The sequence below is a fragment of the Equus quagga genome, chromosome 5, assembly GCF_021613505.1.
Source record: "Equus quagga isolate Etosha38 chromosome 5, UCLA_HA_Equagga_1.0, whole genome shotgun sequence".
In the NCBI taxonomy this organism is placed as follows: domain Eukaryota; kingdom Metazoa; phylum Chordata; class Mammalia; order Perissodactyla; family Equidae; genus Equus; species Equus quagga.
This window is the reverse complement of record NC_060271.1, coordinates 29,457,206-29,479,302: the sequence shown is the minus strand read 5'-3', so window position 1 is coordinate 29,479,302 and position 22,097 is coordinate 29,457,206. Positions and strand designations below refer to the sequence as shown.

The 22,097-nt window shown below is 46.6% G+C and overlaps 1 protein-coding gene across 7 annotated transcripts in view; it reads right to left on the bottom strand.

The window, feature by feature from the left end:
- The window catches only part of PAFAH2 (platelet activating factor acetylhydrolase 2), a 50,834-nt gene that overhangs the window by 21,309 nt on the left and 7,428 nt on the right, over positions 1–22,097 (bottom strand). For 4 of the 7 annotated variants that reach the window (XR_006888552.1, XR_006888551.1, XR_006888550.1 and 1 more), the window contains exons 1-8: positions 16,338–16,596; positions 11,284–11,499; positions 9,919–10,059; positions 8,805–8,958; positions 7,969–8,065; positions 4,002–4,070; positions 3,474–3,615; positions 2,388–2,501 (exon numbers count right to left, since the gene is read on the bottom strand). Coding sequence is in view for 4 of the 7 variants with exons in the window: in XM_046660539.1 (XP_046516495.1) it covers positions 2,388–2,501; positions 3,474–3,615; positions 4,002–4,070; positions 7,969–8,065; positions 8,805–8,958; positions 9,919–10,008 (666 nt within the window). In the remaining 3 variants the exon portion in view is untranslated. Of the gene's footprint in view, positions 1–2,387; positions 2,502–3,473; positions 3,616–4,001; positions 4,071–7,968; positions 8,066–8,804; positions 8,959–9,918; positions 10,060–11,259; positions 11,500–16,337; positions 16,597–22,097 lie in introns of those variants that run through there. The other 3 variants (XM_046660541.1, XM_046660540.1, XM_046660542.1) reach the window with 3 other exon arrangements.

The following is a 22,097-nucleotide window of genomic DNA, read 5'->3' as shown; positions in this document are numbered from 1 at the left end:
TTCCTCTTCTTCCTGGACACACAGTAGACTCTATACAGACGTGTCCAAGAGAATGTGAGTGAAAATGATAGCTCCACTTCCAGGCTGGGTCCATAACAACTCTTCGTACAAACCTCCATGCCCTTTCCCATTCCTGCCTTAATGTACACAGTGAAGCTGGGTTTCACAAGTGGAAGAAGGCAGAGCTATAAGATGAAAGGAGCCTGGATCCCTGAATGACTCCTTGCATAGGAGCACCCATTCTGGACTTTATGTGGGAGATAAATAAATTTCTATTGTGTTAAGCCCCTGAGATTTGGGGTATATGTGTTAAATTAGCCAAACTAATACATCTATTGTTCCACAATCTATTAAACCAGTTCCCTTCCTGGTGAACATTTAAGATACTATCAATCTTTTGCTATTACAAACAACATTGGAATGATTCATCTTGTACACACATCACGTTGCATGTGTGCAGGTAACTGGAGAACAGTCCCACAACTGAAATCGCTGTGTCAAAGAACATGTGCATTTTACTACTGACAGTGCTGCCAACCTGCCCTGCATGGGGCAGTCTGTGCGCTCCCTGCAATGGAAGAGAGCATCTACTCCCCACAGCTTTGCCAACAGAGGGAGAAACCAACTTCCAGATCTTAATCCGATGGGTGAAAATTTACTTAGCTCTTTTAATTCCGTATTTCTCCAGGAGGCTGCGTCTTCACTAATCCGGCTACACTGTAGCCGGCCATTCCCCAGTGCCTGTCTCAGGCTCACAGGCATACAGGCCTGGACTTTGGGGCCTGGGGGCTCTGCTTGTCTGGTGGGGTTGACGACACACACCAAACAGTTGGGAGAAGCACGCTAGGTTTCAGGGTCTGCCTTCCCTACTGGCCATCCAGGCAGATGCTTCTCCCTGGGAGACTTCACCAGAGCCTTTAAAAGGTATTTTCTAAAGAGGCTTGGGGCACACAGCACAGGCTTTGAGATCAAAAAGCCCCGATTTAAAGTTTGACTCGACCATTTACTCAGTTGTGTAACCTTGTGTAGATACTCGGTTTCTTTAATTCTGTCTTTCTTTCTATATAAAGAGATACTAATGCTTACTTCAGAAGTTCATAAGAGGAACTCTTATCTTAGAAAGCACTCATAAAGCAGTAATTGCTATTTTATATATATACCATTTTCATTCACACAATGGAAGATCACATGGCTACTAAAAATCATGCCATAGAAAAATATTAAATGGCATAAAAAGACATTCATATTGTTTTGCTAAGTGAAGAAAAAGGCCACAAAACAGCTTATATTAAATGGTAACACTATTGCTTTAAAAAATACATACTTTTTTTCTTTCTTTCTTTTTTTTTTTTTGGTGAGGAAGTTAGGCCCTGAGCTAACATCTGGTGCCAATCTTCCTCTACTTTGTATGTGGGACACCGCCACAGCATGGCTTGATGAGCAATATGCAGGTCTGCACCTGGGATCCAAACCCATGAACCCCAGGCCACCAAAGCAGAGCACGCAAACTTAACCACTATGCCACTGGGCTGGCCCCTAAAAATACATTCATTTATGTTATGCATTTTAAAGAACTAGAAGACTAAACATCAAAATGTAAAAAAAAAATTCTTTGCTTCTTTTTTTTCATGCTTTTGTGTGATTTCTTGGTTCTCTGAATAGAGCTACTTTTGAAATCAGAGGGAAAAAATTGGTGGTGGAGGCGGGAGGAATGTACCTTCATAGGCACCAAATTCCATAGCCAGGATGGTTTCTATCCTCCTGGGAGGGTTCCTGGGAGTCCCTCAAAGGAAGGGTTTAGGCTGCAGTAGACACAGGTTGTCTGCTGCCCGCTAGCCCTTCCTTTCGGGCAGGGACCATCTCTCCCTTATCCATGTGGCCCTGTGGGGCCGTCAGTCCTGTGCCAGGTTCCCCTGACCCAGAAGTGATTGTATAACCCAGGCTGGCCAATCAGAATATCCCATCCCTGGGGCACAGTGATCGGCCCTGAAGGGGCATGTGACCCAAGCAGGGCCACAGCCTTCCCAGATTAGTGAAAGCTAACAGAAATTCCTTTCCTTTTAAATCTGGAGCTGAGCTGAAACGCAGGCTTGGACTGCCAGCCACCACCTTTCTTGCTTAATGGAGAGAGTCTGGTGAGCATGAAGCCCACATACGCAGGGCGGACCTGAGCCAGGAGAAGGGAGAGAGGGCCCAAGTTTTGGTGACAATGTTTGAGACCCTGGATCTAGAAACGCTGGCCTAAAGCCAGGCTGCCTTTGGCCTTCCTAGTTATTCAAGCCAATCAATTCTCTTGGTTTAAGCTAGTGAGTTAGGTTTCTGTTATTTGTAACCAAGAAAGTCCCGATGAATATATGCACTCCAGGTCACTCCAATTGCTGCCATACCTTCAAGGTCATCAGATCCAACCCACCAGGCAAGATGTTGAGGACGGTCTGCCCAGCAGTGACTTCTTGCAGGATCCTCAACACCTGTGTACACTCGCTTACCCTCTGATGCACCTGCAACAGAGACCGTCCCAGTAGGAGCTGGAACACTGCAGTGAGAATCCCATCCCCCTACAGAGCCAGGGAAGAACACAGGGATAGTGTGCCCACCCCATCTCGGCAGGCACTGTGGACCCCATGTTCTGAGAAAGGCTCAGCGCCCTTGCCATGGCTCACACAGGCATCACCTAACAGTACAATGGAGTCAGGCCCACCGTTCGGACTGTACCTACCTACCCATGGGGTTGTCAGGAGGACCAAACAAGACACTGTATAGGAAGCGTTTTGAAAACAATTAGAAATAAGAGTGTTCGTATTATCAACCCAGTCCTGGATTCTACTTGCCCATTTATAGCACACATCTATTATTTTTATCTGCCATCACTTACCCGCCCCCACTTCTCCTGTTAACCCTGACTTTCAAGGATTACTCCTCACCCCCTAAAAATCTAACAATCTATTTCTGATGGGAACTTCCCATTTGGGTACTTCTCCCCAGCCTAGGAATCTCTCTCTGGGATTCTTCATGTTGCAGCTTGGGGCAGGTGTCAGGGGAACAACCCCAAAACAGCCCTGTTCTCTCAGACAGTGAGGTCAAACTTATGCAAGCTCAGACAGTCAAGAGCTGGGGTCCTAACCTCATAAGGTAAGTTGGTTCGCAGATGAGACCACCCAGCAGAAGAGACAGAGATGGGAATGAAAAACAAGTCCTGATGCCACCTGAGTCTGGTTCCAGGGGTCCCACCCTCCCTAGAGTCTGCTTAGATAAGTGTCATCAATTTTCCTTTTTGCCTAACAAGTTTAAGTTGGTTTCTGTCACTTGCAATTGTAAGAGTTTTGATTAATACCCCATTTCTCCGATGTGGCAAGCTCAGACCCACTGTGAGGGAGATTTCAAGACAGCAGGTTAGTTAAAACTCTTCTTAGTGAGTGCATAGAGGGAGGGCAGGTTTATGAACTCTTCCTCCCCAACCGGCACAGGCCTACCTGGCAATTCCGAACATGGAATTCCTTCTCCCCTTCCTCAATTTGACGATAGGGGATCCATTCCTTCTCCAGCACCTCATTAGTGGGCTGGTTCTCCTCTGGGATCTGCTTGCAGAAACAGGTGGTCGCAGCTGACCCATCCCTGAAATACACGTGCCACCAGAGAGAAACCAGAAGACACTCTTGAGCTCCTTTCTCCCCTTTACCAAATCCTCCTTTTCATCCAAGACACTCTGGATCATCTTTTGGCTAGTAGGGAAAAAGATGTGAGGGCACGCATAGGAGAGCAGAAAAAACAGGGTCTTCGGAGACTGACCTGGGTTTGAATCCCAACTCAGCTGTGTAACATTCAGCAATCTATTTCACATCTTGAAATCTTGGTTTCATCACCTTTAAAATGGGTATAATACCCGCCTTGCATGATGGTTGTGAGGACTGGAAACAATACATAGATAGGGGACTAGCCTACACCCTAGCCCGCTGCAGGCACCCAACCCATAACAGTTCATTATGACTGTCACCCCTCACCTGTGCTCTAGTACAGCAACCACAAAGCCACGGGAGGCCAGCTCCATGCAGAAGGCTGAATACAGCGTCCTAGAGATTCAGGAGGGAACAGAGAGAAGTAATCAAAAGAATGGTCCACCCTTAGCCCTCATTCCAACCATGCACTGCTAACGGCCGTCTCAGAAGATGGAATGGAGGAAGTTTCATTTGCAGCAGCCCTTCCCACGCTGCTCCTCCAGCCAGGATACCTTCTCTCACCAAGGCTCCAAGCATCCTCCTCCGGGAAGCACGTGCAAATCGAACCAGGGTGTTTTCCCACCCCATGCAAACACCCGCTCATCTCCTCCACCCCCTACCTCCATAGTTGGGCTACTTCAATTGCATTTTTATCGTCTATATATTGCATATCTCCCAAGTCAGTTGGTAAGCTCCTTGAGGACAGGGATTCTGGCTATTTCTTTAAATATGCAAATATGTATCTGTGATTTAGCATGTGGATTTTTTGGTCTGTCCTCAACTTTCCAGAAAAAAAAGGAATATGGCAGACACTGCTAATTGTCTATTCCATATGTATTTTTCCCTTCCTCCTTAATAACAGAATCTGATTTTCAGCTGAAGACACTGTCATGCCAACAAAATATGACATTTCCCAGCCTCCCATGCAGCCAGGTTTGCCTGTGTGATTAAGTTCTAGCCCAGAAACAGAAATTTAATGCTGCCCTCATAAGTAATTTAAAATTTTCTAGTAGACATATCTTAAAAAGTCAAATGGAACAGGTAGAATAAATTTTAACAATATATTTTATTTAACCCAATATAGCCAAAACATTACCATTTCAACATATAATCAAAACTTAAAAATTAATGAAATGCTTTCTTTTTTTTTACATGAAGTCTTTGAAAACTAGTGTGTATTTTATACTTACAGCACATCTCAGTTTGGACCGGTCATATTTCAGATGTTCAAAAGCCACAAGTGGCTAGAAGCTATTACAATGGACAGACCAGCTCTAGTCAACGGGACGTAAGCAGTTGTGTTACACAGAACTTTCAGGAGAGTTCTCACTTCCTCTTGCCTGGAATGTGGATGTAATGGCTGGAGCTAAAGTAACCACCTTGGGTCATTAGATATCCTTAGAAATGGAAGCCACACGTGGCAGAGCAAGATTAGAAAAGAAGTCTAGTTCTCTGATAACTTTGTGGAACTACCATATCAGCTCTGTCTACCTCCAGCTTTCTTTTATCTGAGCAAGAAACAAATTTTTATTACTTAGGTCACTATCGTTTGGGGGTTTTCTGTTAAGTACAACTTACGTGGATCCTAACTGATTCAGGAAGACCAGTTTCTTAAGCTTCTTTTCACCTTCTCTCACTTCTCTGGGGGAGGCTGTGAACTGAACTTAAAGAGCCAGAAAGATTTCTGATCCCTATCACTGTGCAACCTTGGCCAAGCCTGCGTTTCAGAGCCTGTTTGCAGTCACCCCCAGCCCCTGCCACCTACCTCACAGGACTAGGTGGGAACCCAAGGAGACCACGGCACATGGCAAACGGTTAGGCAGTATTTAATGCACATACCCCTCCCTAAGATGGGAAGCCATGGGTCTGTGACCCATGGGAAGGATTTCAGATCCCAAATCAACCACAGACGCAACAAGAGGAAACCATGTCCCTCTCCCCCCACCCTTGTTCCTGGAATTTCACTCCGGTTAATGAAGAGTATTTATAACTGGCTCACCCAGGTCTATTGAGCTGTGAAGTCTCAACACGGATTCTTAGACCAAAAAAGACCAGTCTCCAAAGTCATGTGCTCACCTGCGCTTTATATAAAATATGTGAGCTTAGGATGTTTCTTAGCTTCTTTTCCCCAGTAGACTACAATCTTCCTGAAGGCAGGGACTCTATCCTATACCCAACACAGGCCCTGGTACATAGCAGATACTAAATATACTGAATAAGAAAGCAACACTGAAAACCACCTGCTTGGCTCTCTCGCCCCATGCCCACATTTACCCTCCACTTCCTGCCATGGGCTATAGTTATATGAGTCCATATTCCGGCTCCTCTAGTGGATGCAAATTCCTTGATTTGTTTATCTCTGTACGTCCCACTTTCTTCTCATGCTAAGGGGCTGGCACAGAGCAGGTGCTCAACAGACATTTGCTGAATGAGTGAGAACCGAGCAAAACAAAGCCCTTGTATTCACTCAATAAACATTTATTGGGAAACTACCACTTTCCAGGTACTGTCCTAGGCACTGGGAGAGACAGAAGACAAACACGGTCTCCGCCTTCAGGGAGCTTAGACTTTAGTCAGAAAGACAGATATTAAAGAATAATCACACAAATAATTCGTTACAATGATGTTAAGTACTGAGAAATACACACTGTCTTATGAAAGCACATTCATGGAAAACCTGACATAACACACAGGTCAGGATGGGTGTCCTAAGGAAGTGACATCCAAACTAAGACCCTGAAGGGAATCTGGAATTAGCCAGACAAAAGACAGAGAGGGAAAAGAGGAAGAGAGGAGCAGAACAACAAATATTCTGGGCAAAGGGAACAGCCACAAAGCACAGCAGAGATGACAACCCTGAGGCAGAAAACGACAGTGCCTTTCTGGAAGTGAAAGAAGGTCAGTTTGTCTGGAGAGCTTGAGTGGGGCAAGTAGCAAGACACGAGGCTGGGAACTTTATCTTGGACCTGCATCCAGGTAAGACCATGACAAGAGCTGAATTAAGTTCAAAGGGCTATTAAAAAGATTTAAGGGGCCGGCCCCATGGCCAAGTGGTTGGGTCTGTGCGCTCTGCTTCTGCAGCTGGGGGTTTTGCCGGTTTGGGTCTTGGCTGTGGACACGGCACTGCTTGTCAGACTATGCTGGGGTGGCAACCCATATGTTGCAGCTAGAAGGACCCACAACTGAAAATACACAACTATGTACTGGGGGGCTTTGGGAGAAAAAGGAAAAATAAAATCTTAAAAAAAAAAAAAGATTTAAGTTGGGAAGTGACATTCATTCAAGAAACATTTACTGCACACGTACTACATGCCGAGCACTGTTCTAGGTGCTGGAACGACAAGATGACATTTGGGTTTAAAATAGATCTCCCTGGCTACAGTGTGGACCATGATTTGGGGGGTGGGGAGGCAAAAACAGATGCATTCAGATATGTCACACTCTGGGACATAAACTAGACTTACACGTTGATGAATGAACATATAGAGAAAACATTCACAAGCTTAGGAACATACGTACCACGGTTATTAAGCTATCTCACACACCAAGGTGTAGAAATCAGAATTCATGGGAAGGATCCTGAATGGATGTGACTTATAGCACAGGCCAGCATTTCCTGAAGTCTGGTAGAAGAATCTTACAGCTCACCACCCACACTCCTCTGTGTAGAGAAATGGACGGGAGACCTGGCATGCTTGTACACCTAGTAGGTGCCAGACTAAATGAATCCTCACAACCACCATGTAGGAGCGGCATCCCCATTCGACAGATGATGAAAGCTAGGCTCAGCGAGTTCTACCACTGTCCCAGCCCACCCCGAGCACAGGCGGTGTGGCCGCGGTGCACAGGGGAGGCGGCGAGCTCCCCGAGCGCAGGGGGCGGGTAGTCTAACTCATTCACTGCTGCGCCAGCACCACAGCAGACTGTCCCTCAATATACGCTGGATTAATGACTCTCTGACTATAAAGCTCAAGCTCCTTCTTGTACTTCTGGGCTACAAATGTATATTTACATAAATGCTGGAACATGTGAGCAAAGGGTGTGAAGCCTGCTGAAAGGCTCCACCAGGTGAAGGGGCTTGGGAGAGGCCTTCGAGAGAAGACGGACCCAGAGCTCTGGAATGAAGCAAGTGGTAGATAAGACAGCTGGCAGATGGAAAGGTCTGTCTCTCTATCCTTCGAGAATAAGTTGAGACCCAGTAGCCATCACCAGACAAGGAATATGACAAGGTCTGGGGGAGAGAAGCTCTTACCTGAAGGCTCCCAGGCCATGGGAGAAGATGATCAAGGGGTATCCAGAGTCCTTGGTCTTTAAGGGGCCATTCCAGCTAACAGGCAGGCGACAAGATCCTAGCAGAGACATGGGCTATAGAATCTCTGGCTGCCCCAGAGCTATAATCCCACTGGGTCTCTTCTCTCAGAGAACCCCTTTTCCCCTGAGCAGCCCAAGGCAATCAATCACCTATTCTTTCCCCCTTTCTTCCCTAGGGAGTGTGAACACAATAGGAAGATAAATCCAGAGGGGAAGTACTGAAGAACTGTGGGGTGAATCCCTGAAACGCCAAGGCAATGGGAAGAATTCCTTTGGGGGAAGGGGATGATTCAGTGTGATCCTACCCAGAAGAAGGGAGAGCTGGAGGGGGAACTGATTGCAGGAGACAGTATGCTCCTTGGTAGTTTTCTTTAATCTACACTATAGCTGGCACAGAGTGGAATTAACACATGCTGAACAAATGCGTACTAGCCACCATTTCTGAAACACATTCCATGTCCCAAGCACTGCACTAGAGACTTTAATACATCCCACATGACAATCCTGCAAAGGCAGATACTCAGACAAGTTAACTTGCCCAAGCCCCACAGTTAGTAAATGATAAAATCTACATTTGAATCCAGGACAGTCTAACTCTGTAACCAAAGCTCTTATGTATGTCATTCTCTCCCAACTCCCCACACCACACTGGCTGATGGATGCCTCACGCAGAAGAGCTGCACAATGAAAGCTATAAGGTACTGTGTCTACCTGGGGACCTCCTAGGAACATAACCAAGAAGCTGGGAAAGCACCTGGGGGTGAGGCCAGCCCTTACCCACAGCCAGGTTGAACAGCAATCCTCCCCAGCGCTTATTGAACTGCAGGTAATCGGCCAGGCCAGTGCAGTATTCATAGCGGGGAATCCACAGGGGCTGCTCCGTGGGCACCTCTGCCTCTTGGCAGGGGTAGAAGAGTCGGAAGAAGCTCCCCTGTAGGAAAGAAGAAAGCAGCTGCTCAGAGCAAGGAGCCCAAGCACGGCTAGATTTCCCAGCAGACATACTCAGCAGGTGTTTGGGGCACCAGCAAAGCAGGGCACCAAAACGGGAAACAAGCTTCCGTGCATATACCTGAATTTTGCATTCAGAAAATCCAGAAAGAAGCAATTTTATTTTTAGCCTACATGGAAGGCTTATGCTATTTCAAATAGCTGACTGTAATTTGAATTACAGCTGGGGGACAGTAAAATATTTTCAGTGCTTAGTACATTGAAAGATTTAAATCTGGCCCTGAGCCCAGCCCTGGAGGAGCCTCTCATGCTGAATGGGGTGGCACTGGTGCGTCACCCAGGCTAGACCTCCAGGCTGGCCCTTGGGAACAGCAGGACATTCATTTCACATGGGAGTAGGTGTGAGGTTACCAGGAAGCATGTGCCTCTCACACAGGAGTGGGGCAGTCAAAGGGCTAGCAGAGAAGGACCTATGAAAGTCCAGAGGGAAAGTCCAGAACCAAAGCAGGAGGGGAAAACAGGCGGAGGCAGGAAAGGAGAAAAAGGAGACTGCCTTCCTACCCAGGTCAGGGAGTCAAAGGCCAATGACACACGGTCCACTGCTCTTCCTCTCATACACTCAGGTTAGGATGAGATCAAAAACCTTTCCAGTACAAGCATCTGCTCTCAAGACAGGTGAGAGGATCTGAGAGCTTCCTTTGAAGCTAGAACCCCGCTTTCCTCCTGGCTGAAAAAGAACACTTCATTTCTATTGAGATGTTTCTAATTTGAAAGAGGAAGAAAAAGGTCAGCGAGGACAGACCCGGGGGCTGTATAACCAAATCTAGACCAGCTCTAACTCAGTTTCCCCCCACCCAGAATTGCGCCATCAGGTGGCTATCGATAAGTCACTGTGCAAGCAGAAGCAGCAGAGAAATGCAGAGATGGAGCTGGAGACACTTACCTGGAGACCCTGACCCTCCATTACATCCCCGCAGCCTACGAGGTGGGGTCCTGCGACAGATGGAAAGCCCATGGACTGGCCGACCCCCATCTCATTACCAGTTAAAAGGAGCAACGACTTGGGCAGTGCTGAACTTGATGCCTGGAGGGTGGAACACAGAATAGCCACTTGCTGGTTTCCTGTTGCTTATACATGTTATCTGCTACCCGTCCACCCTCCTTATCACCCCAACTTCAATGCCCGTGACTCAATCTTCCACGTGATTTTCTTTGCTATGGTGACTTTGCCAAGGTCCTAGGGGCTGCTATTTTTGTTGTTGGGGGTGGTGGTGAGGAGATGGTTGTGAAGAGCAGAGAGAGCTTCCAAAAGCTCCTCAAAACCCACTACCAAGTGTTTTCTCAGCACCTACTAGTGGCCAGCACGGCTGTAACTGCTGCAGAGAATACAGCACAGACCTTGTCCTCAGGAGGCTGCGAATGACAGTAACTACTAAGATCTCTTATTTACTCAGAGTCAGCACTGAATTAAGCTTGTTACATACGTTACATCATTTCATTCTCTCAACAACTCTCTGAGGAAGGTACTTTTAAGACCTTGTTTTACAGGAGAGGAAGCTAAGGCACAGAGAGGCTAGGTAACTTCCCTAAGTCACACTGCCTACAGGAGGCAAAGCCAGGTCTGTCTACCGCAGAGCTGAGCTCCTAACCCTTACTGATCCTGTTCATGGGGAGACTCAGTTATGTACATACAAAATCACTGACCTGACCTATGGACTATGAAGGTGGCACTTGTGCTGGGCCTTGAAATAGGAAGACTGAGAGGCAGGGGAGAAAAAGGAAAGCATTTCTAGAAAGGACAAAATATAAGAGCAAAAAAGGGCAGAGATAGGGAAGAGTATGATGGTGGCAGGAGATCAAACAGAAGCCTTCAACACGGCAGGTGTGCACACGCCTGACTCGATAACCTTCCTGTAACTTGGCAGCTTCCTAAATTGGGGCTAATAACATTGCGCTCTCTCTTCAATCTCATCACCACCAGCACCATCATCATCACACGTACTCCTGCCAGGAACTATACTAAGCGCTTTACATATATTATTTAACTGAAGCCTTACATCAATCCTCTGCGATATGTATTGCTGTCTCATCTAATAGATGAGGAAACTGACGCTTGACAAAGTTAGGTAATTTACCCAAAAACATACAGCTAGCAGAGGCAGAATCTGATCACGGGCAATGTGGCTGTAACAGTGGAGAATGTGGTCAAACTTCTCCATACCCATTCTATCCTGCCCTCCCACACAGTGCCTTGTGGTTTGGATGGGGCTGACCACTCCCTAACCTCTAGAGATGGACCTTAATTGACCTGAGCCAGTCAGCCCTCGGTATCTCCTGGTCAGTATGTGGATGAAGAGTTGGCACATTGACATAAGTTGGTCCAATCAGAGTAAAGCCCAGGACTCTGGTTTGATGGTTGAGGGTGGAAACGTTCTTTCTGGTTTTGAACTAGAGTGATGTGCAGATATGAAGCCTTGAACTGCTGCAGCCACTTGAACTGTTGCAGCCACGGAGGATGGCAGAGCTGAAAGAATTACAGAGGAATTTTGAGTCATATTTGTGAAGACATTAAGAATCTCTGGATTAGACTACATCTGAAACCTGAAATCTAGAAACTCCTAGACTTTCTAGTTACGTGAGTCAATAAATCCCCTTTTTTGTTTAAATCAACCGAGTTTAGATGTCTATTGCTGGAACTCAAAGCATCTAAGCTGACACACAGAGTCCTGGGCCTATATTTTTAATCATTACATTTTATGCTTTCTTTAAGACGCTCTGGGATGGATCAGAGAATTCACGTTAAAGCATGTCTGGGCAAGAAAAGACCTTAGAGATCATTTCTGTTAATCCTCCCCGGAATCATCTCCCCAGGCTGACCCTCTACCCAGCACACACATGTGCTTTACAGAGGAAGAAATCAAGGTCCTAAGAGGTTACGTGAGCTGCTCAAGGTCACCAGCAGAACTATTATTACACATAGATTTCCCAATTGCCAACTTCCAATGGAAAACCCCAAACAACCAATAATCCTAATATCATTCTCTTTAACTGTGGAAGATAATAAATGATTTTCTTTCTACTACAGACTTCTTCATTTTGTTTCTCCGAAGCAAATTTTAAAATAAACCAGTTCTTTTAAAAAAGAAGCTAAGTTCCTGATACAGTCAGAAGACAGTTTAGCCAGAGTGAAGTTGAACATGTGTTGCTTGGCCCCAGACCCTGACCTTTTCCCCTTGCTGTTGAGGGCATACACACGGAAGACCTACGGCGGGGGCACAAGGCACATGTCACCCACATGACAGTGAAGCAGCAGCAAGTTCTAACTGCCATCAAAGAGGGTCAGATAAAATACCACAGGGGCACTGAGAAGAAAGAGAGTTCCGTTAGCTTGAGAGTGGAGGCAGGGGAAGCTGGGGAAAGTTGACTTTCAAGCAGAAGAAAGTGCGTGAGCAAAGGCACAGAGGTAAGAAGGCACATGTGACAAACAGCAAGTAGTCAGCAACGGACAAAGGTGGGAGAAGGAAGTCATGACCAGATTTGGAGGGAAGCTCTTCCTCAAGTGCTCAGCTAAGGAGTTGGAATCAACTCTGGAAATGAGGTCAAAGATATGAGAGATATGAAGCCCGAAAGACCCAAGTTTGAGCCCCAGCTCCTTTGCTGCCGGGCTTTCTCACCTTGGGCACGTTATCTGATCTCTCTAAGCCTAATTCCCCATCTGTACGATGAGAATCCTATCCATCCTCACAGGGTTGCTATGGAGATAAAATGAAATCACCCACTTAAAGCACCTAGTGTAGTATCCAGGGAATATTTGTTGATTGAGTGAAAAGTAGAAACAATAACATTTGGCAACGGAGTGGATTTGGAGAGTCCAGAGAGAGGGAAGAGGCAAAGATGAGTCAGGTTTCAGAACCGGGTGACCAGAACGATAGCAGCTGCTTATGGGAAGAGAGTTTGGTCTTACGTCGCAGAGAGAACAGTGCTTGGGATAAGCATTAGGATGAGTGGACCTGAAAACAGCCAAACAGAAGGGGAGTAGAACTCTCTGGTAGTCCTGCAAAGTTTCTGGGAAGGTGACCAACTAAATTAAGTTTGGAAATAAATAAAAACTAAAGAAGAGAATTGGCCAGAGTGAGGCTAACATGAAAATGAATCTGGATTCCCTGGGCTTGCATCGACTGATGCCCAAGTAGAAAGGGGAGATGGGAAAAGCCAATCTGGCATGCAAATTTTGCCTAAGAAACATCCACACAAAGCATCCAGAGTCATTTCTAATAAACGCCATGGAATTTTCCAAGGCAATAAGCCCAGGTGTCTCTACCTTCTTTTTTTCATCTTATCTTAACAGCTCCTGGTGGTACCTATCCAAAAGCCTCTCCACCCATCCAAACCCGCCCCATTCATTGAGGCCCAGGCAAAGCTCCGGTCCTCTGTGAGGCTTTGCCAAGTCCATCCAACCTTCGCTCCTCTCAACTCTAAGCACTGCCTGCATCCCTCACCTGGTAACCAATCATAGGCTGCCTTAGGACAGCTCTTGGATTGGTACGTATATATGTGCAAGCAAGAAATATTTACTGAGTGTACACGGTGTTCCAGTCCACCACTCTCACATTAAGGAAATAATGACTATGATTTCATTGGTTTAATCCCCGTGGCCACCTGAAGCAGGTTCCCGCCAGTCACTAGGCTTAATGTAGTGCCCTGCATAGAACTGGTCTCAATAACCAACTCATTCAGTGAATGCTGTTTAATTTTTTACACACTTATGCCTTATCTCTTCAGATATACTACAGAGGTAAAGACTGTTTTATATTTCTTTGTAGGCCAAACCATCTATCCTCATGCTTTCCCTACACAGAAGGGACCAATAAATGCTCCTTTATTTGGCTTTGACTCAAACTCTCTCAATTCTTCAATCTCTGTCTTTTTGATCTAAAAATAAGACTCTATGATATAGTGGGAAAAGAAAGACTATGGTCACAGTCTGAATTCCACCTCTGACACTTAATTGGCTGAGGGATCTTGAACAAGTTCCTTAAATTCTGTGCCTCTCATAATTTATCCACATGAGAGAAATAATAATAATCACTCATGAAATTGTTGATGAGGATTAAATGAAATAATGTATGTAAAGCACCTGATATATAAAAGGCACTATAACCATGGATGGTAGTTCTAATTTTTATTACAGCAGTCTCCCCTTATCCACAGGGGATATGTTCCAAGACCCCCAGTGGATGCCTGAAACCATATAGTACCGAACTCTATTTATAAATACTGTTTTTTCATATACATACATACCTATGGTAAAGTTTAATTTATCAGTTAGACACAGCAAGAGATTAACAACAATAAATAATAATAAAACAGAACAGTTAATATGGGGCCGGCCCTGTGGCCAAGTGGTTAAGTTCACGTGCTCCACTTGGGCGGTCCCGGGTTTCGCCGGTTCGGATCCTGGGTGGGGACCTAGAATGGTTCATCACACCATGCTGAGGTGGCATCCCGCATGCCACAACTAGAAGGACCTACAACTAGACCACACAACTATGCACTGGGCGGGGGGCTTTGGGGAAAAGAAGAAAAAGAAATAGAACAGTGATAAGAATATACTGTAATCAAAGTTACTGTAGATCTCAGCAACCTTACCATACAATCTTCTTCTTTCCTTAAGTCAAGAACTTTCACCTTTTCACTTAAAGGAAGCACTTTATGGCTTCTCTTTGGCATATCCGAATTGCCAGCATCACTACTCTTGCACTCTGGGACCATTATTAAATAAAGTAAGCGTTACTTGAACACCAGCACTGCCACATCCCAACAGTGAGTCTGGTAACCCAGATGGCTAAGTGACTAAAGGGCGCCGCACAGAGTGTGGATCCGCTGGACAAAGGGATGATTCGCGTTCCAGGTTGGACAGAGCAGGACGGTGAGATACTTCATCACACTACTCAGAACAGCGTGCAATTTAAAACTTATGAACTGTTTATTTCTGGAATTTTCCATTTAATACTTTTGGACTGCAGATGACTGTGGGTAGCCAAAACCGGGGAAAGTGAAAACGCAGATAAGGGGAGACTACTGCATAACTAAGTACAGCACCTCTGTGAGCCTAAGTTCCTTCTATGTAAAATGGGGACGCTTCGTAAGTGAAACTTAAATAAGAAAATTGATATTGCCTAGGGCCTGATACATTCTAAGTGCTCATAAAATGTCTGGAATTAATTCACAATGCTATGTCCCTCTTTCATCATACCCAGCCAAGGTCTCTCTCATTTTTTCTGGATAAACACTTTGGCAAAATGGTTCTTTCCTCCCAGCCTTTTCGGGTCTGAGACACCCCTACCAAAACCGGAGTCTACTCAACAGGCCCAAAAGAGCCGAGAGGGAACGGATAAGGCTTACACTGCAGCTGTCCATCTCCTGCTGGGGCCCTGTTTCCAGGCAGCAGGGACCGCCCCTCAGCCAGCTGTGTGGACTTTTCATCACTGGCTATTTCAGGACAGAGTCCAAGATAAGCACTTCTCTGGGGCTTCCTTTCAGACAAAGCTCTCCGGAGACTTGAAGCTCATTAGTCTGACCTTTGGTCTCTGGAGAACATGAGGAAATATCCTACTCTGAGAGAATGGAAACACCAAGCGCCCAAGGGGCAGGCCTGAGCAACAAGACACAGAGCTAGAAAAGGAGGCAAAGTAAGAGAGTGCCAGAGCATTAATAATTATAATAACAGTAATCTCTCTCGCTCATGGAGGCTTTACAGTTTATAAAGCACAGTCACACATATTAGCTTATGGGCTCCACAACACATCCTCACCCTAAGACTGACAGAGTAACTGTCATCTCCATTTTGTAGATGAAGAGAGCGAGTCCCAGAGAGGTTGTATGATTCGTCCAAGATCACACAGCCAGAGAGCTGCAGAGCTGGACTGAAGCCCAGGTCTGCTGATTTCGAGTCCTGGGCTCCTCCCCAGATTGAGAAGAAGAAATGGCGATTCTTCTTTACTAGCATGAAAAACAGGAAAGTGAAGGTAAGAGTGAAGCGTATAGAAGGTGTGGAGCATAACGACGCCCAGGTATCAGAGAGGTGATTCTGTGGGCTCAGGGTGCTGCTGTGGGGGCCGGGTCCTGAAACGAGTGCTCAGCGTGGGATTCCAGGGGCGCCGGGAACGAGGGCACGAGATGATAGTGGGAGGGTTCAGGGTGCGGGTGGATATTGGAGGTGTCTGAATAGGAAACAGAAAAAATGAAAGATTAATGTGGAGTTCCTGGGACTGAAACGAGGAGCCCCCAAACCGGGCTGGAATATGAGAAAGTCTGCAGACACCTCAGTTCAGAAGCGGAACGTTCTCCAACCAAACTTACCCAGTCAAGTTGACCTCTCAGAAGTAGCCCAGACGGACAACTCGACGGAAACGAGAAATTGTCCCGGAGTCCGTGGCCGTTCGGTAGTTGTAGTTTCCAGAACTCAGGACTGGCGCTTGAAAGTATTTCCCGCCTCTCTGTCCGGAACTATAACTCCCGACGTGCACCGCGTAAGATTGCGCATTACGACCCTAGGACTACAGTTCCCAGAGTTCTATGCAGCCTCTCGTCGTTGGGGGAAACCGCGCAAGTCCCAGGCTGCGGTGCCAGTCCTCCCTCTGGTGGTCGAGGAGCCGCTCCCACGATTACAAGGCTCCCGCGGAGGGTTACTTCTTGTAGTCCCGGTTGGTAACCTTCCGCCTCACCATCCCTCAAATAACTCCCAGGCGTGCCTAGAAATAGCCACAGCCTGGCTTTAGTCTTAGAAAGGTGGGGAGGCGGTTGGAGCTTGATTTGTGTTCCCTCCGCCACCATTACTTTGCTTGCTGTGAGAATATGAGACTGATAATTCAAAATAAGGGCACATTGCCTACCAACCTGTACCTGTTGACACGTGATTTTCCATTGTCCTCCAGAGACTCACTGGCTGAGAACAGGGAGGAGCCTGAGAGATCACTGATCCTGCCTAAACCCGGACCAGCCTCTCCACGCATCCTCGCTTTACTGGCCCTATGCTGGTTCTTGAGGACACACTGGTAACAATATACTGTCCCTAGCTTCAAAAGAATTCACAATCTAGCGGAGGATTCCGCTATGAATCCTCCAAATGAATAATTACAACCCAGCGATATATGTTTTAATGGGGGAAATGGGATGGTGTCAGCAAAGCATCGCAGAGAGGTGTTAAAACTGAGAACTGAAGGACTAGGGCTTAGCCAGGAGTACAGGGAGCGTGGAGAATGTCTTGCACTCTGGCTGGAGCACAGTGTGCAAGGGATGGAATAGAGAGACACCTGAGGAGGGAGGCAGGGCCGCATCCTCAAACTCTTGTAAACTTCCATAACAAATTTGGATCATTCAGGCAGCTTCAAAACTTTCAGCGGCTTCCTGCTACCTACTGAATGAGGTCCCAACTTAGCTTGGCCTTCAAGGTCCTCACCAACCTGGCCCCCCACCTACTTTCTCAGAAGCGTTGCTCATGCTGTGCTGCAGTAGGGATCGCCTCTCTTCTGCCCTGCCCCCAGCTACATTTACCTCCTCACCCATCTCCCGATGTAACAGGTTCTCACTGTTACCACCACACTTTTACTCATGGGCTTCCCTCCACTCAGTACTCTGCCCTGCCTGGTGGCCTGTCTAACCCTGTTCTTCCTTTAAAATTCCTCTAGGCCCTCCCTCTCCATGCAGCTTCCCTGATCCTTCCAGTGCCAAGGGGCCTCAGCACACTCAGTTGCTGGGATATTTGTGTGCACTTCTCATTTGGGGGCTTACACCACCTTGTCCCATCTCCTAGGTGGGAGGTCTTAGCTCTCCAATAAACTGTGAGCTCTTTGAGGACAGGCACTGAGCCCTACAGCTGATCCCTCCACGCAACCACCCCACATACCCTCAAATCACCAGCATCCAGAGTCTGGGCTTCAGACTACTTTAGGCTCAACTCTCCTCCTGACACACTGTCGCCACCACCATCCATCCAGGAGCCGAGATAAAGTCATCTGGAGAGTGATGGCAGCGCTGCACTGTGGTAATTAAGCCCCAGATTTAATTAAAGCTGTAGTTGGTGGCAGGGGTGGCAGAACATAAAAAGCTTATGGCAGATCAGAGAGTGACTCTCTTTGGCTAATTAATCGGTGCTGTGCAGCTGGCCCAGAACACTCATGACTAACCAGAGTCCCTAGTCACGAAAGGGGCAACTGGGGGTGGTTTCTCTGTCTCCTACTCCTAGACCAGGCCACACTGGGGACATTTGCTGGCCAATGGCGTTTTAAACTTCCCAGGGACAGGGATGTCACAGACTCTTTTACCTCCTTTGTCACCGTTAGGAAGACCTGCCTTGGCCCAAACTTTTCCCTGTTGCGAAATAAAATACTTGCATTCAATTGCATTTCCTCCCAATCTAGTCTTTTCTGGGATAAACAACACAAATGCTTTAAGTTTTCAGAAAGGGGTTGATTTTCCAGCCTTTTCATCATAGATCCCATCCTCCAACAGCCCACGGTTCCTTTCCAGTCCGCTACCATCCCACTCTGGCCTTTGCCTTGTTGCTAAGTTACCTTTGATTGGTATTTGAGTGACCAGTTTTGGATTTCCTGTTCTCCCCACTACCTGATGAAGTCGGTGGACAAAGCATTTTTAATCAAAGTGTAAGATGTATACCAAAAAGTGTGTAAAGTGCACTAATATTAAGTGTACCTATTAACTTTTTTTTTTAACATTTGGTGTAACGATCACCTAGTTCAAAAGGTAGGACCTTTCCAATACCCCCAAAGTTTGCCTCGTGTCCCTTCTCTGTTTATAACCACTCATCCCCATGCCCTAGAGAGAACCACTATTTTTCTTTCTATGATCATCAACTAGTTTTGGGGGAACAAAATTTTCTAACTTTTGACAATGATATTTTATGCTCAGTGATCCATCAATGGATGACACCCGTGTCAAAGCCATTCCAGTCGAAGACCACCAGAAACACACCTGTAACTGAAGAAGTTGGATACTCGTTGTAGGGAGGGAAAATGCACATGATGGGGAACCTTGGAGGCATCTCAGAAAGAGGATGTCAGAAAGGACTTGTAGAATTTGGGCTTTTGTTAGATGATTTCACAGAGGGCTTAAGGAAGCAGGGCTTTGCTCTGGATCAGATGCTGTAAGAAGTTGGGGTAATTCTATGACTGGGGATCTTAATAAATTTTATCCAGAAGGAGGGAAGAACAGACAAAAGGTAAAGCTGTCATTAGTAAGAAGCAGTAGTCAGTATTAGACAAGATAGGGGGATGGTTGGGCCTTTTTGTGTTTTAGACAATGTCTGTGTTCAGACATGCTTACGAAGTGGTCCTGTTTGTATCTTGATCCATCACGGTCACAGAGTGGCCTTGTCTGATGTTGATGTTCTGTGAAATTATGTGCAGCCAGGAATACGAAGGCCCAGCTGTGAGTGCCAGGCCAGATCCTGGAGACCAGGGCCTGCTTTACTCTTCCTTACATACCAGTATGTGTTGATGTCTCTTCTGGGCTGGGTGCTGGGTGTTGGGTGTATGGAAATGCCTTGTCTTCATGTCCTTGGGGACCTCATGGTTGGTGGGGAAAGTGGACAAGAAAACAAATACATACCGTTGGAAAGCACTATGATTAAGAGTCTGGGTTCTGGAGACAGGCTATGGACTTTAAACCCCAGATCTGCCACTTACTAACTGTGAGATCTTGGGCACTGCCTGTTCCCTAAGCCTTGGTATCCTCATCCGTAAATGGGGACAACAATGGTATCTGCATTATAGAGTTGATGCAAGGATTAAATGAGCTAACCCGTGGATCGCTGGTCACTTAAATGGCTTGGATTTGATAGAGGACAGAGGTGGATCCAGGTTTTGTGAGGCTCGAAGCTTATAATTTGGGGGGACAATTTGGAGGGGCCTTCTTTAAGAAAAAGAATTTTAACTCACTTTTTCAAAATTTGCAAAACATCTGACAGTGTGAACACATTGCTAGGTCCCCTCCCAGGGCCTCAGAAGAGACTCTGAAGTTTAAACTTCATTAGCTTCTTCATAATTCTGACTCTGAGAAAGAGCAAAATTATGCAATAGCTTTATTCTCTTCAAATCATTGCCTTCAGACAAGCTCTCCTAAAATACCCTTGCCCTTAGCTGAAACCTGCTTGAATACTCTTAGCTCTTTCTTGTATCATAGCCTGCAAGTTAGTGGGCAATGGACTAGTGATGGAGGAATTGGCTTGGGTCCTGATCTGAATACGGCTGCACCTACTGTTTTGAGCATTGGGACCCAGAGCTGGAGTCTGGATGAATCCTCTTTTAACATCTTGTTAAAAAACAGAATATATGCTTAATAAAGGTCAAGAACAGGACTGATCTTCTCTTATTGTTACCATAATAATACTTCCCTTCAAAAAATATTTATTGAGTACCTAGTGTGTCCCAGGCACTGTGCTCATTGCTGGAGCTCAAACAGTGAGTAGAGAGATTAATTCCCTGTCCACACAGTGCTGTCATTCTAGTGAGGAGAGACGGATGATAGACTAACATGTAACCAAGATGACTTCATGTTATGTTAAACGCTCCAGAGGAAATAGACAGGATGCTTTGGTGAAGAATGAAAGGAGTGAGCTACTCTCAATAGGACAATCAGGGAAGGCTTCTCTGAGGAGGTGGCATCTGAGCTGAGTCCAATATACCTACCATTTCTCGATTATCTACTATGTGTCAGACATGTCGTTAGGTACTTTCAAATTCTTCACTTCTTTTAGTCCTCCTGGGAAGTATGTCTTATTCTTTCTATTTTTCAGATGAGAAAACGGGCTTGGAGAGGTAATAGCAGGTGGCGTTGGTACGTGCCTCATTTCCCCAGTCCCTGCTCCGAGCTGCCTTGCCAGCGTGGTGGTTTCCAGCACACTGAGAGCCCCTCCATTCAAGGTCTTGCTTCTTTCTGCTTCCTTGCCTGAGGGCTTTCCCTGGCATCCATGAGCCGGGAAGGAGGGGGAGGGTGTTACCTAGCCCAAGGGCAACCTTCATGCATCGAGAGACTTGATGCCTCCCCATCCCAAGATAGGATGACTTGAGGTGCATTTCATACTGTCCCTCCGAGGGCCCCAGGGGAACCGACACCAGTTGCTCATGGCTGTAACCGCACATTAATGCTTTCTCCCTTCTGTCTCACTTTCTCCATGCCCTCACCTCTGCTTCTTGAAATCACCTGCCAAGCGGACTACCAGCCCCCGAGCCTCAGAGTCTGCTTTTGGGTGAATGTAAGCTAAGACAGAGCTTAAGTTACTGACCCAAGGCTACCAAATCAAGCGGCAGAACTGGAATTTGCATTCCACAGTCCTAACCACTACATCACAGGACAATGAGCCTGAAGATGGAGCCCAAGCCCTTTGGCTCAGCTCAAGGCCCTTCCCATCCTGACCCCAGCTAATCTTTCCTGCCTCATCTCCAAGCTCCTCATTCTCAGCCATCCCTTGCTTCAGGCACAACAAACTCTTGGGGAATGTAATGTTCTCTAATCCTGCCATGCCCTGTCACCCTCCATTCCTTTGTAACTGCTGTCTCCTCTGCTGAAACATGTGTTGAATCCATTGTGGTCCATTCACTGTCCACCTTCACTCCATCCCTGCCACCCTCCACCTGGTGGACTCCAGCCACCAGTGTCTAGCACTGGTAAGAATCATGTTTGTGCCAAGTACTTGGCATACTCCATCTTGTTCAGTTGGTACAATAACTCTGGGATGTCAGTAGTGCCATTCCTAGTTTGCAGGTCAGGAAACCAAGGTTCACAGAGGCCAGGTGACTTGCCCAAGGTCTTAGAGTTAATGACTGGCAAAGCCAGGATGGAAACCCAGATCCACCTGTTCTGCTACCATACCTTGATGCCTGGCTGGAGGGAAAGGGGAGGAATTGAGGTCTCTGAGGCTGCTCTGACGTTCCCAGGCCTGACAGCTGGGGAGATGTCCTCCAAGGCAGTCGCCAGAGCCACAGCTCAGATGAGAGGGGACCATGGAGTCCAGAGAAAGGAGGCCAATCTGAGGGGGCTGTCTGCAAAGGGAGAGGCCAGGCATCCTACCCACTCCCACCTAGAGGGGAAAACTGGTGAGGG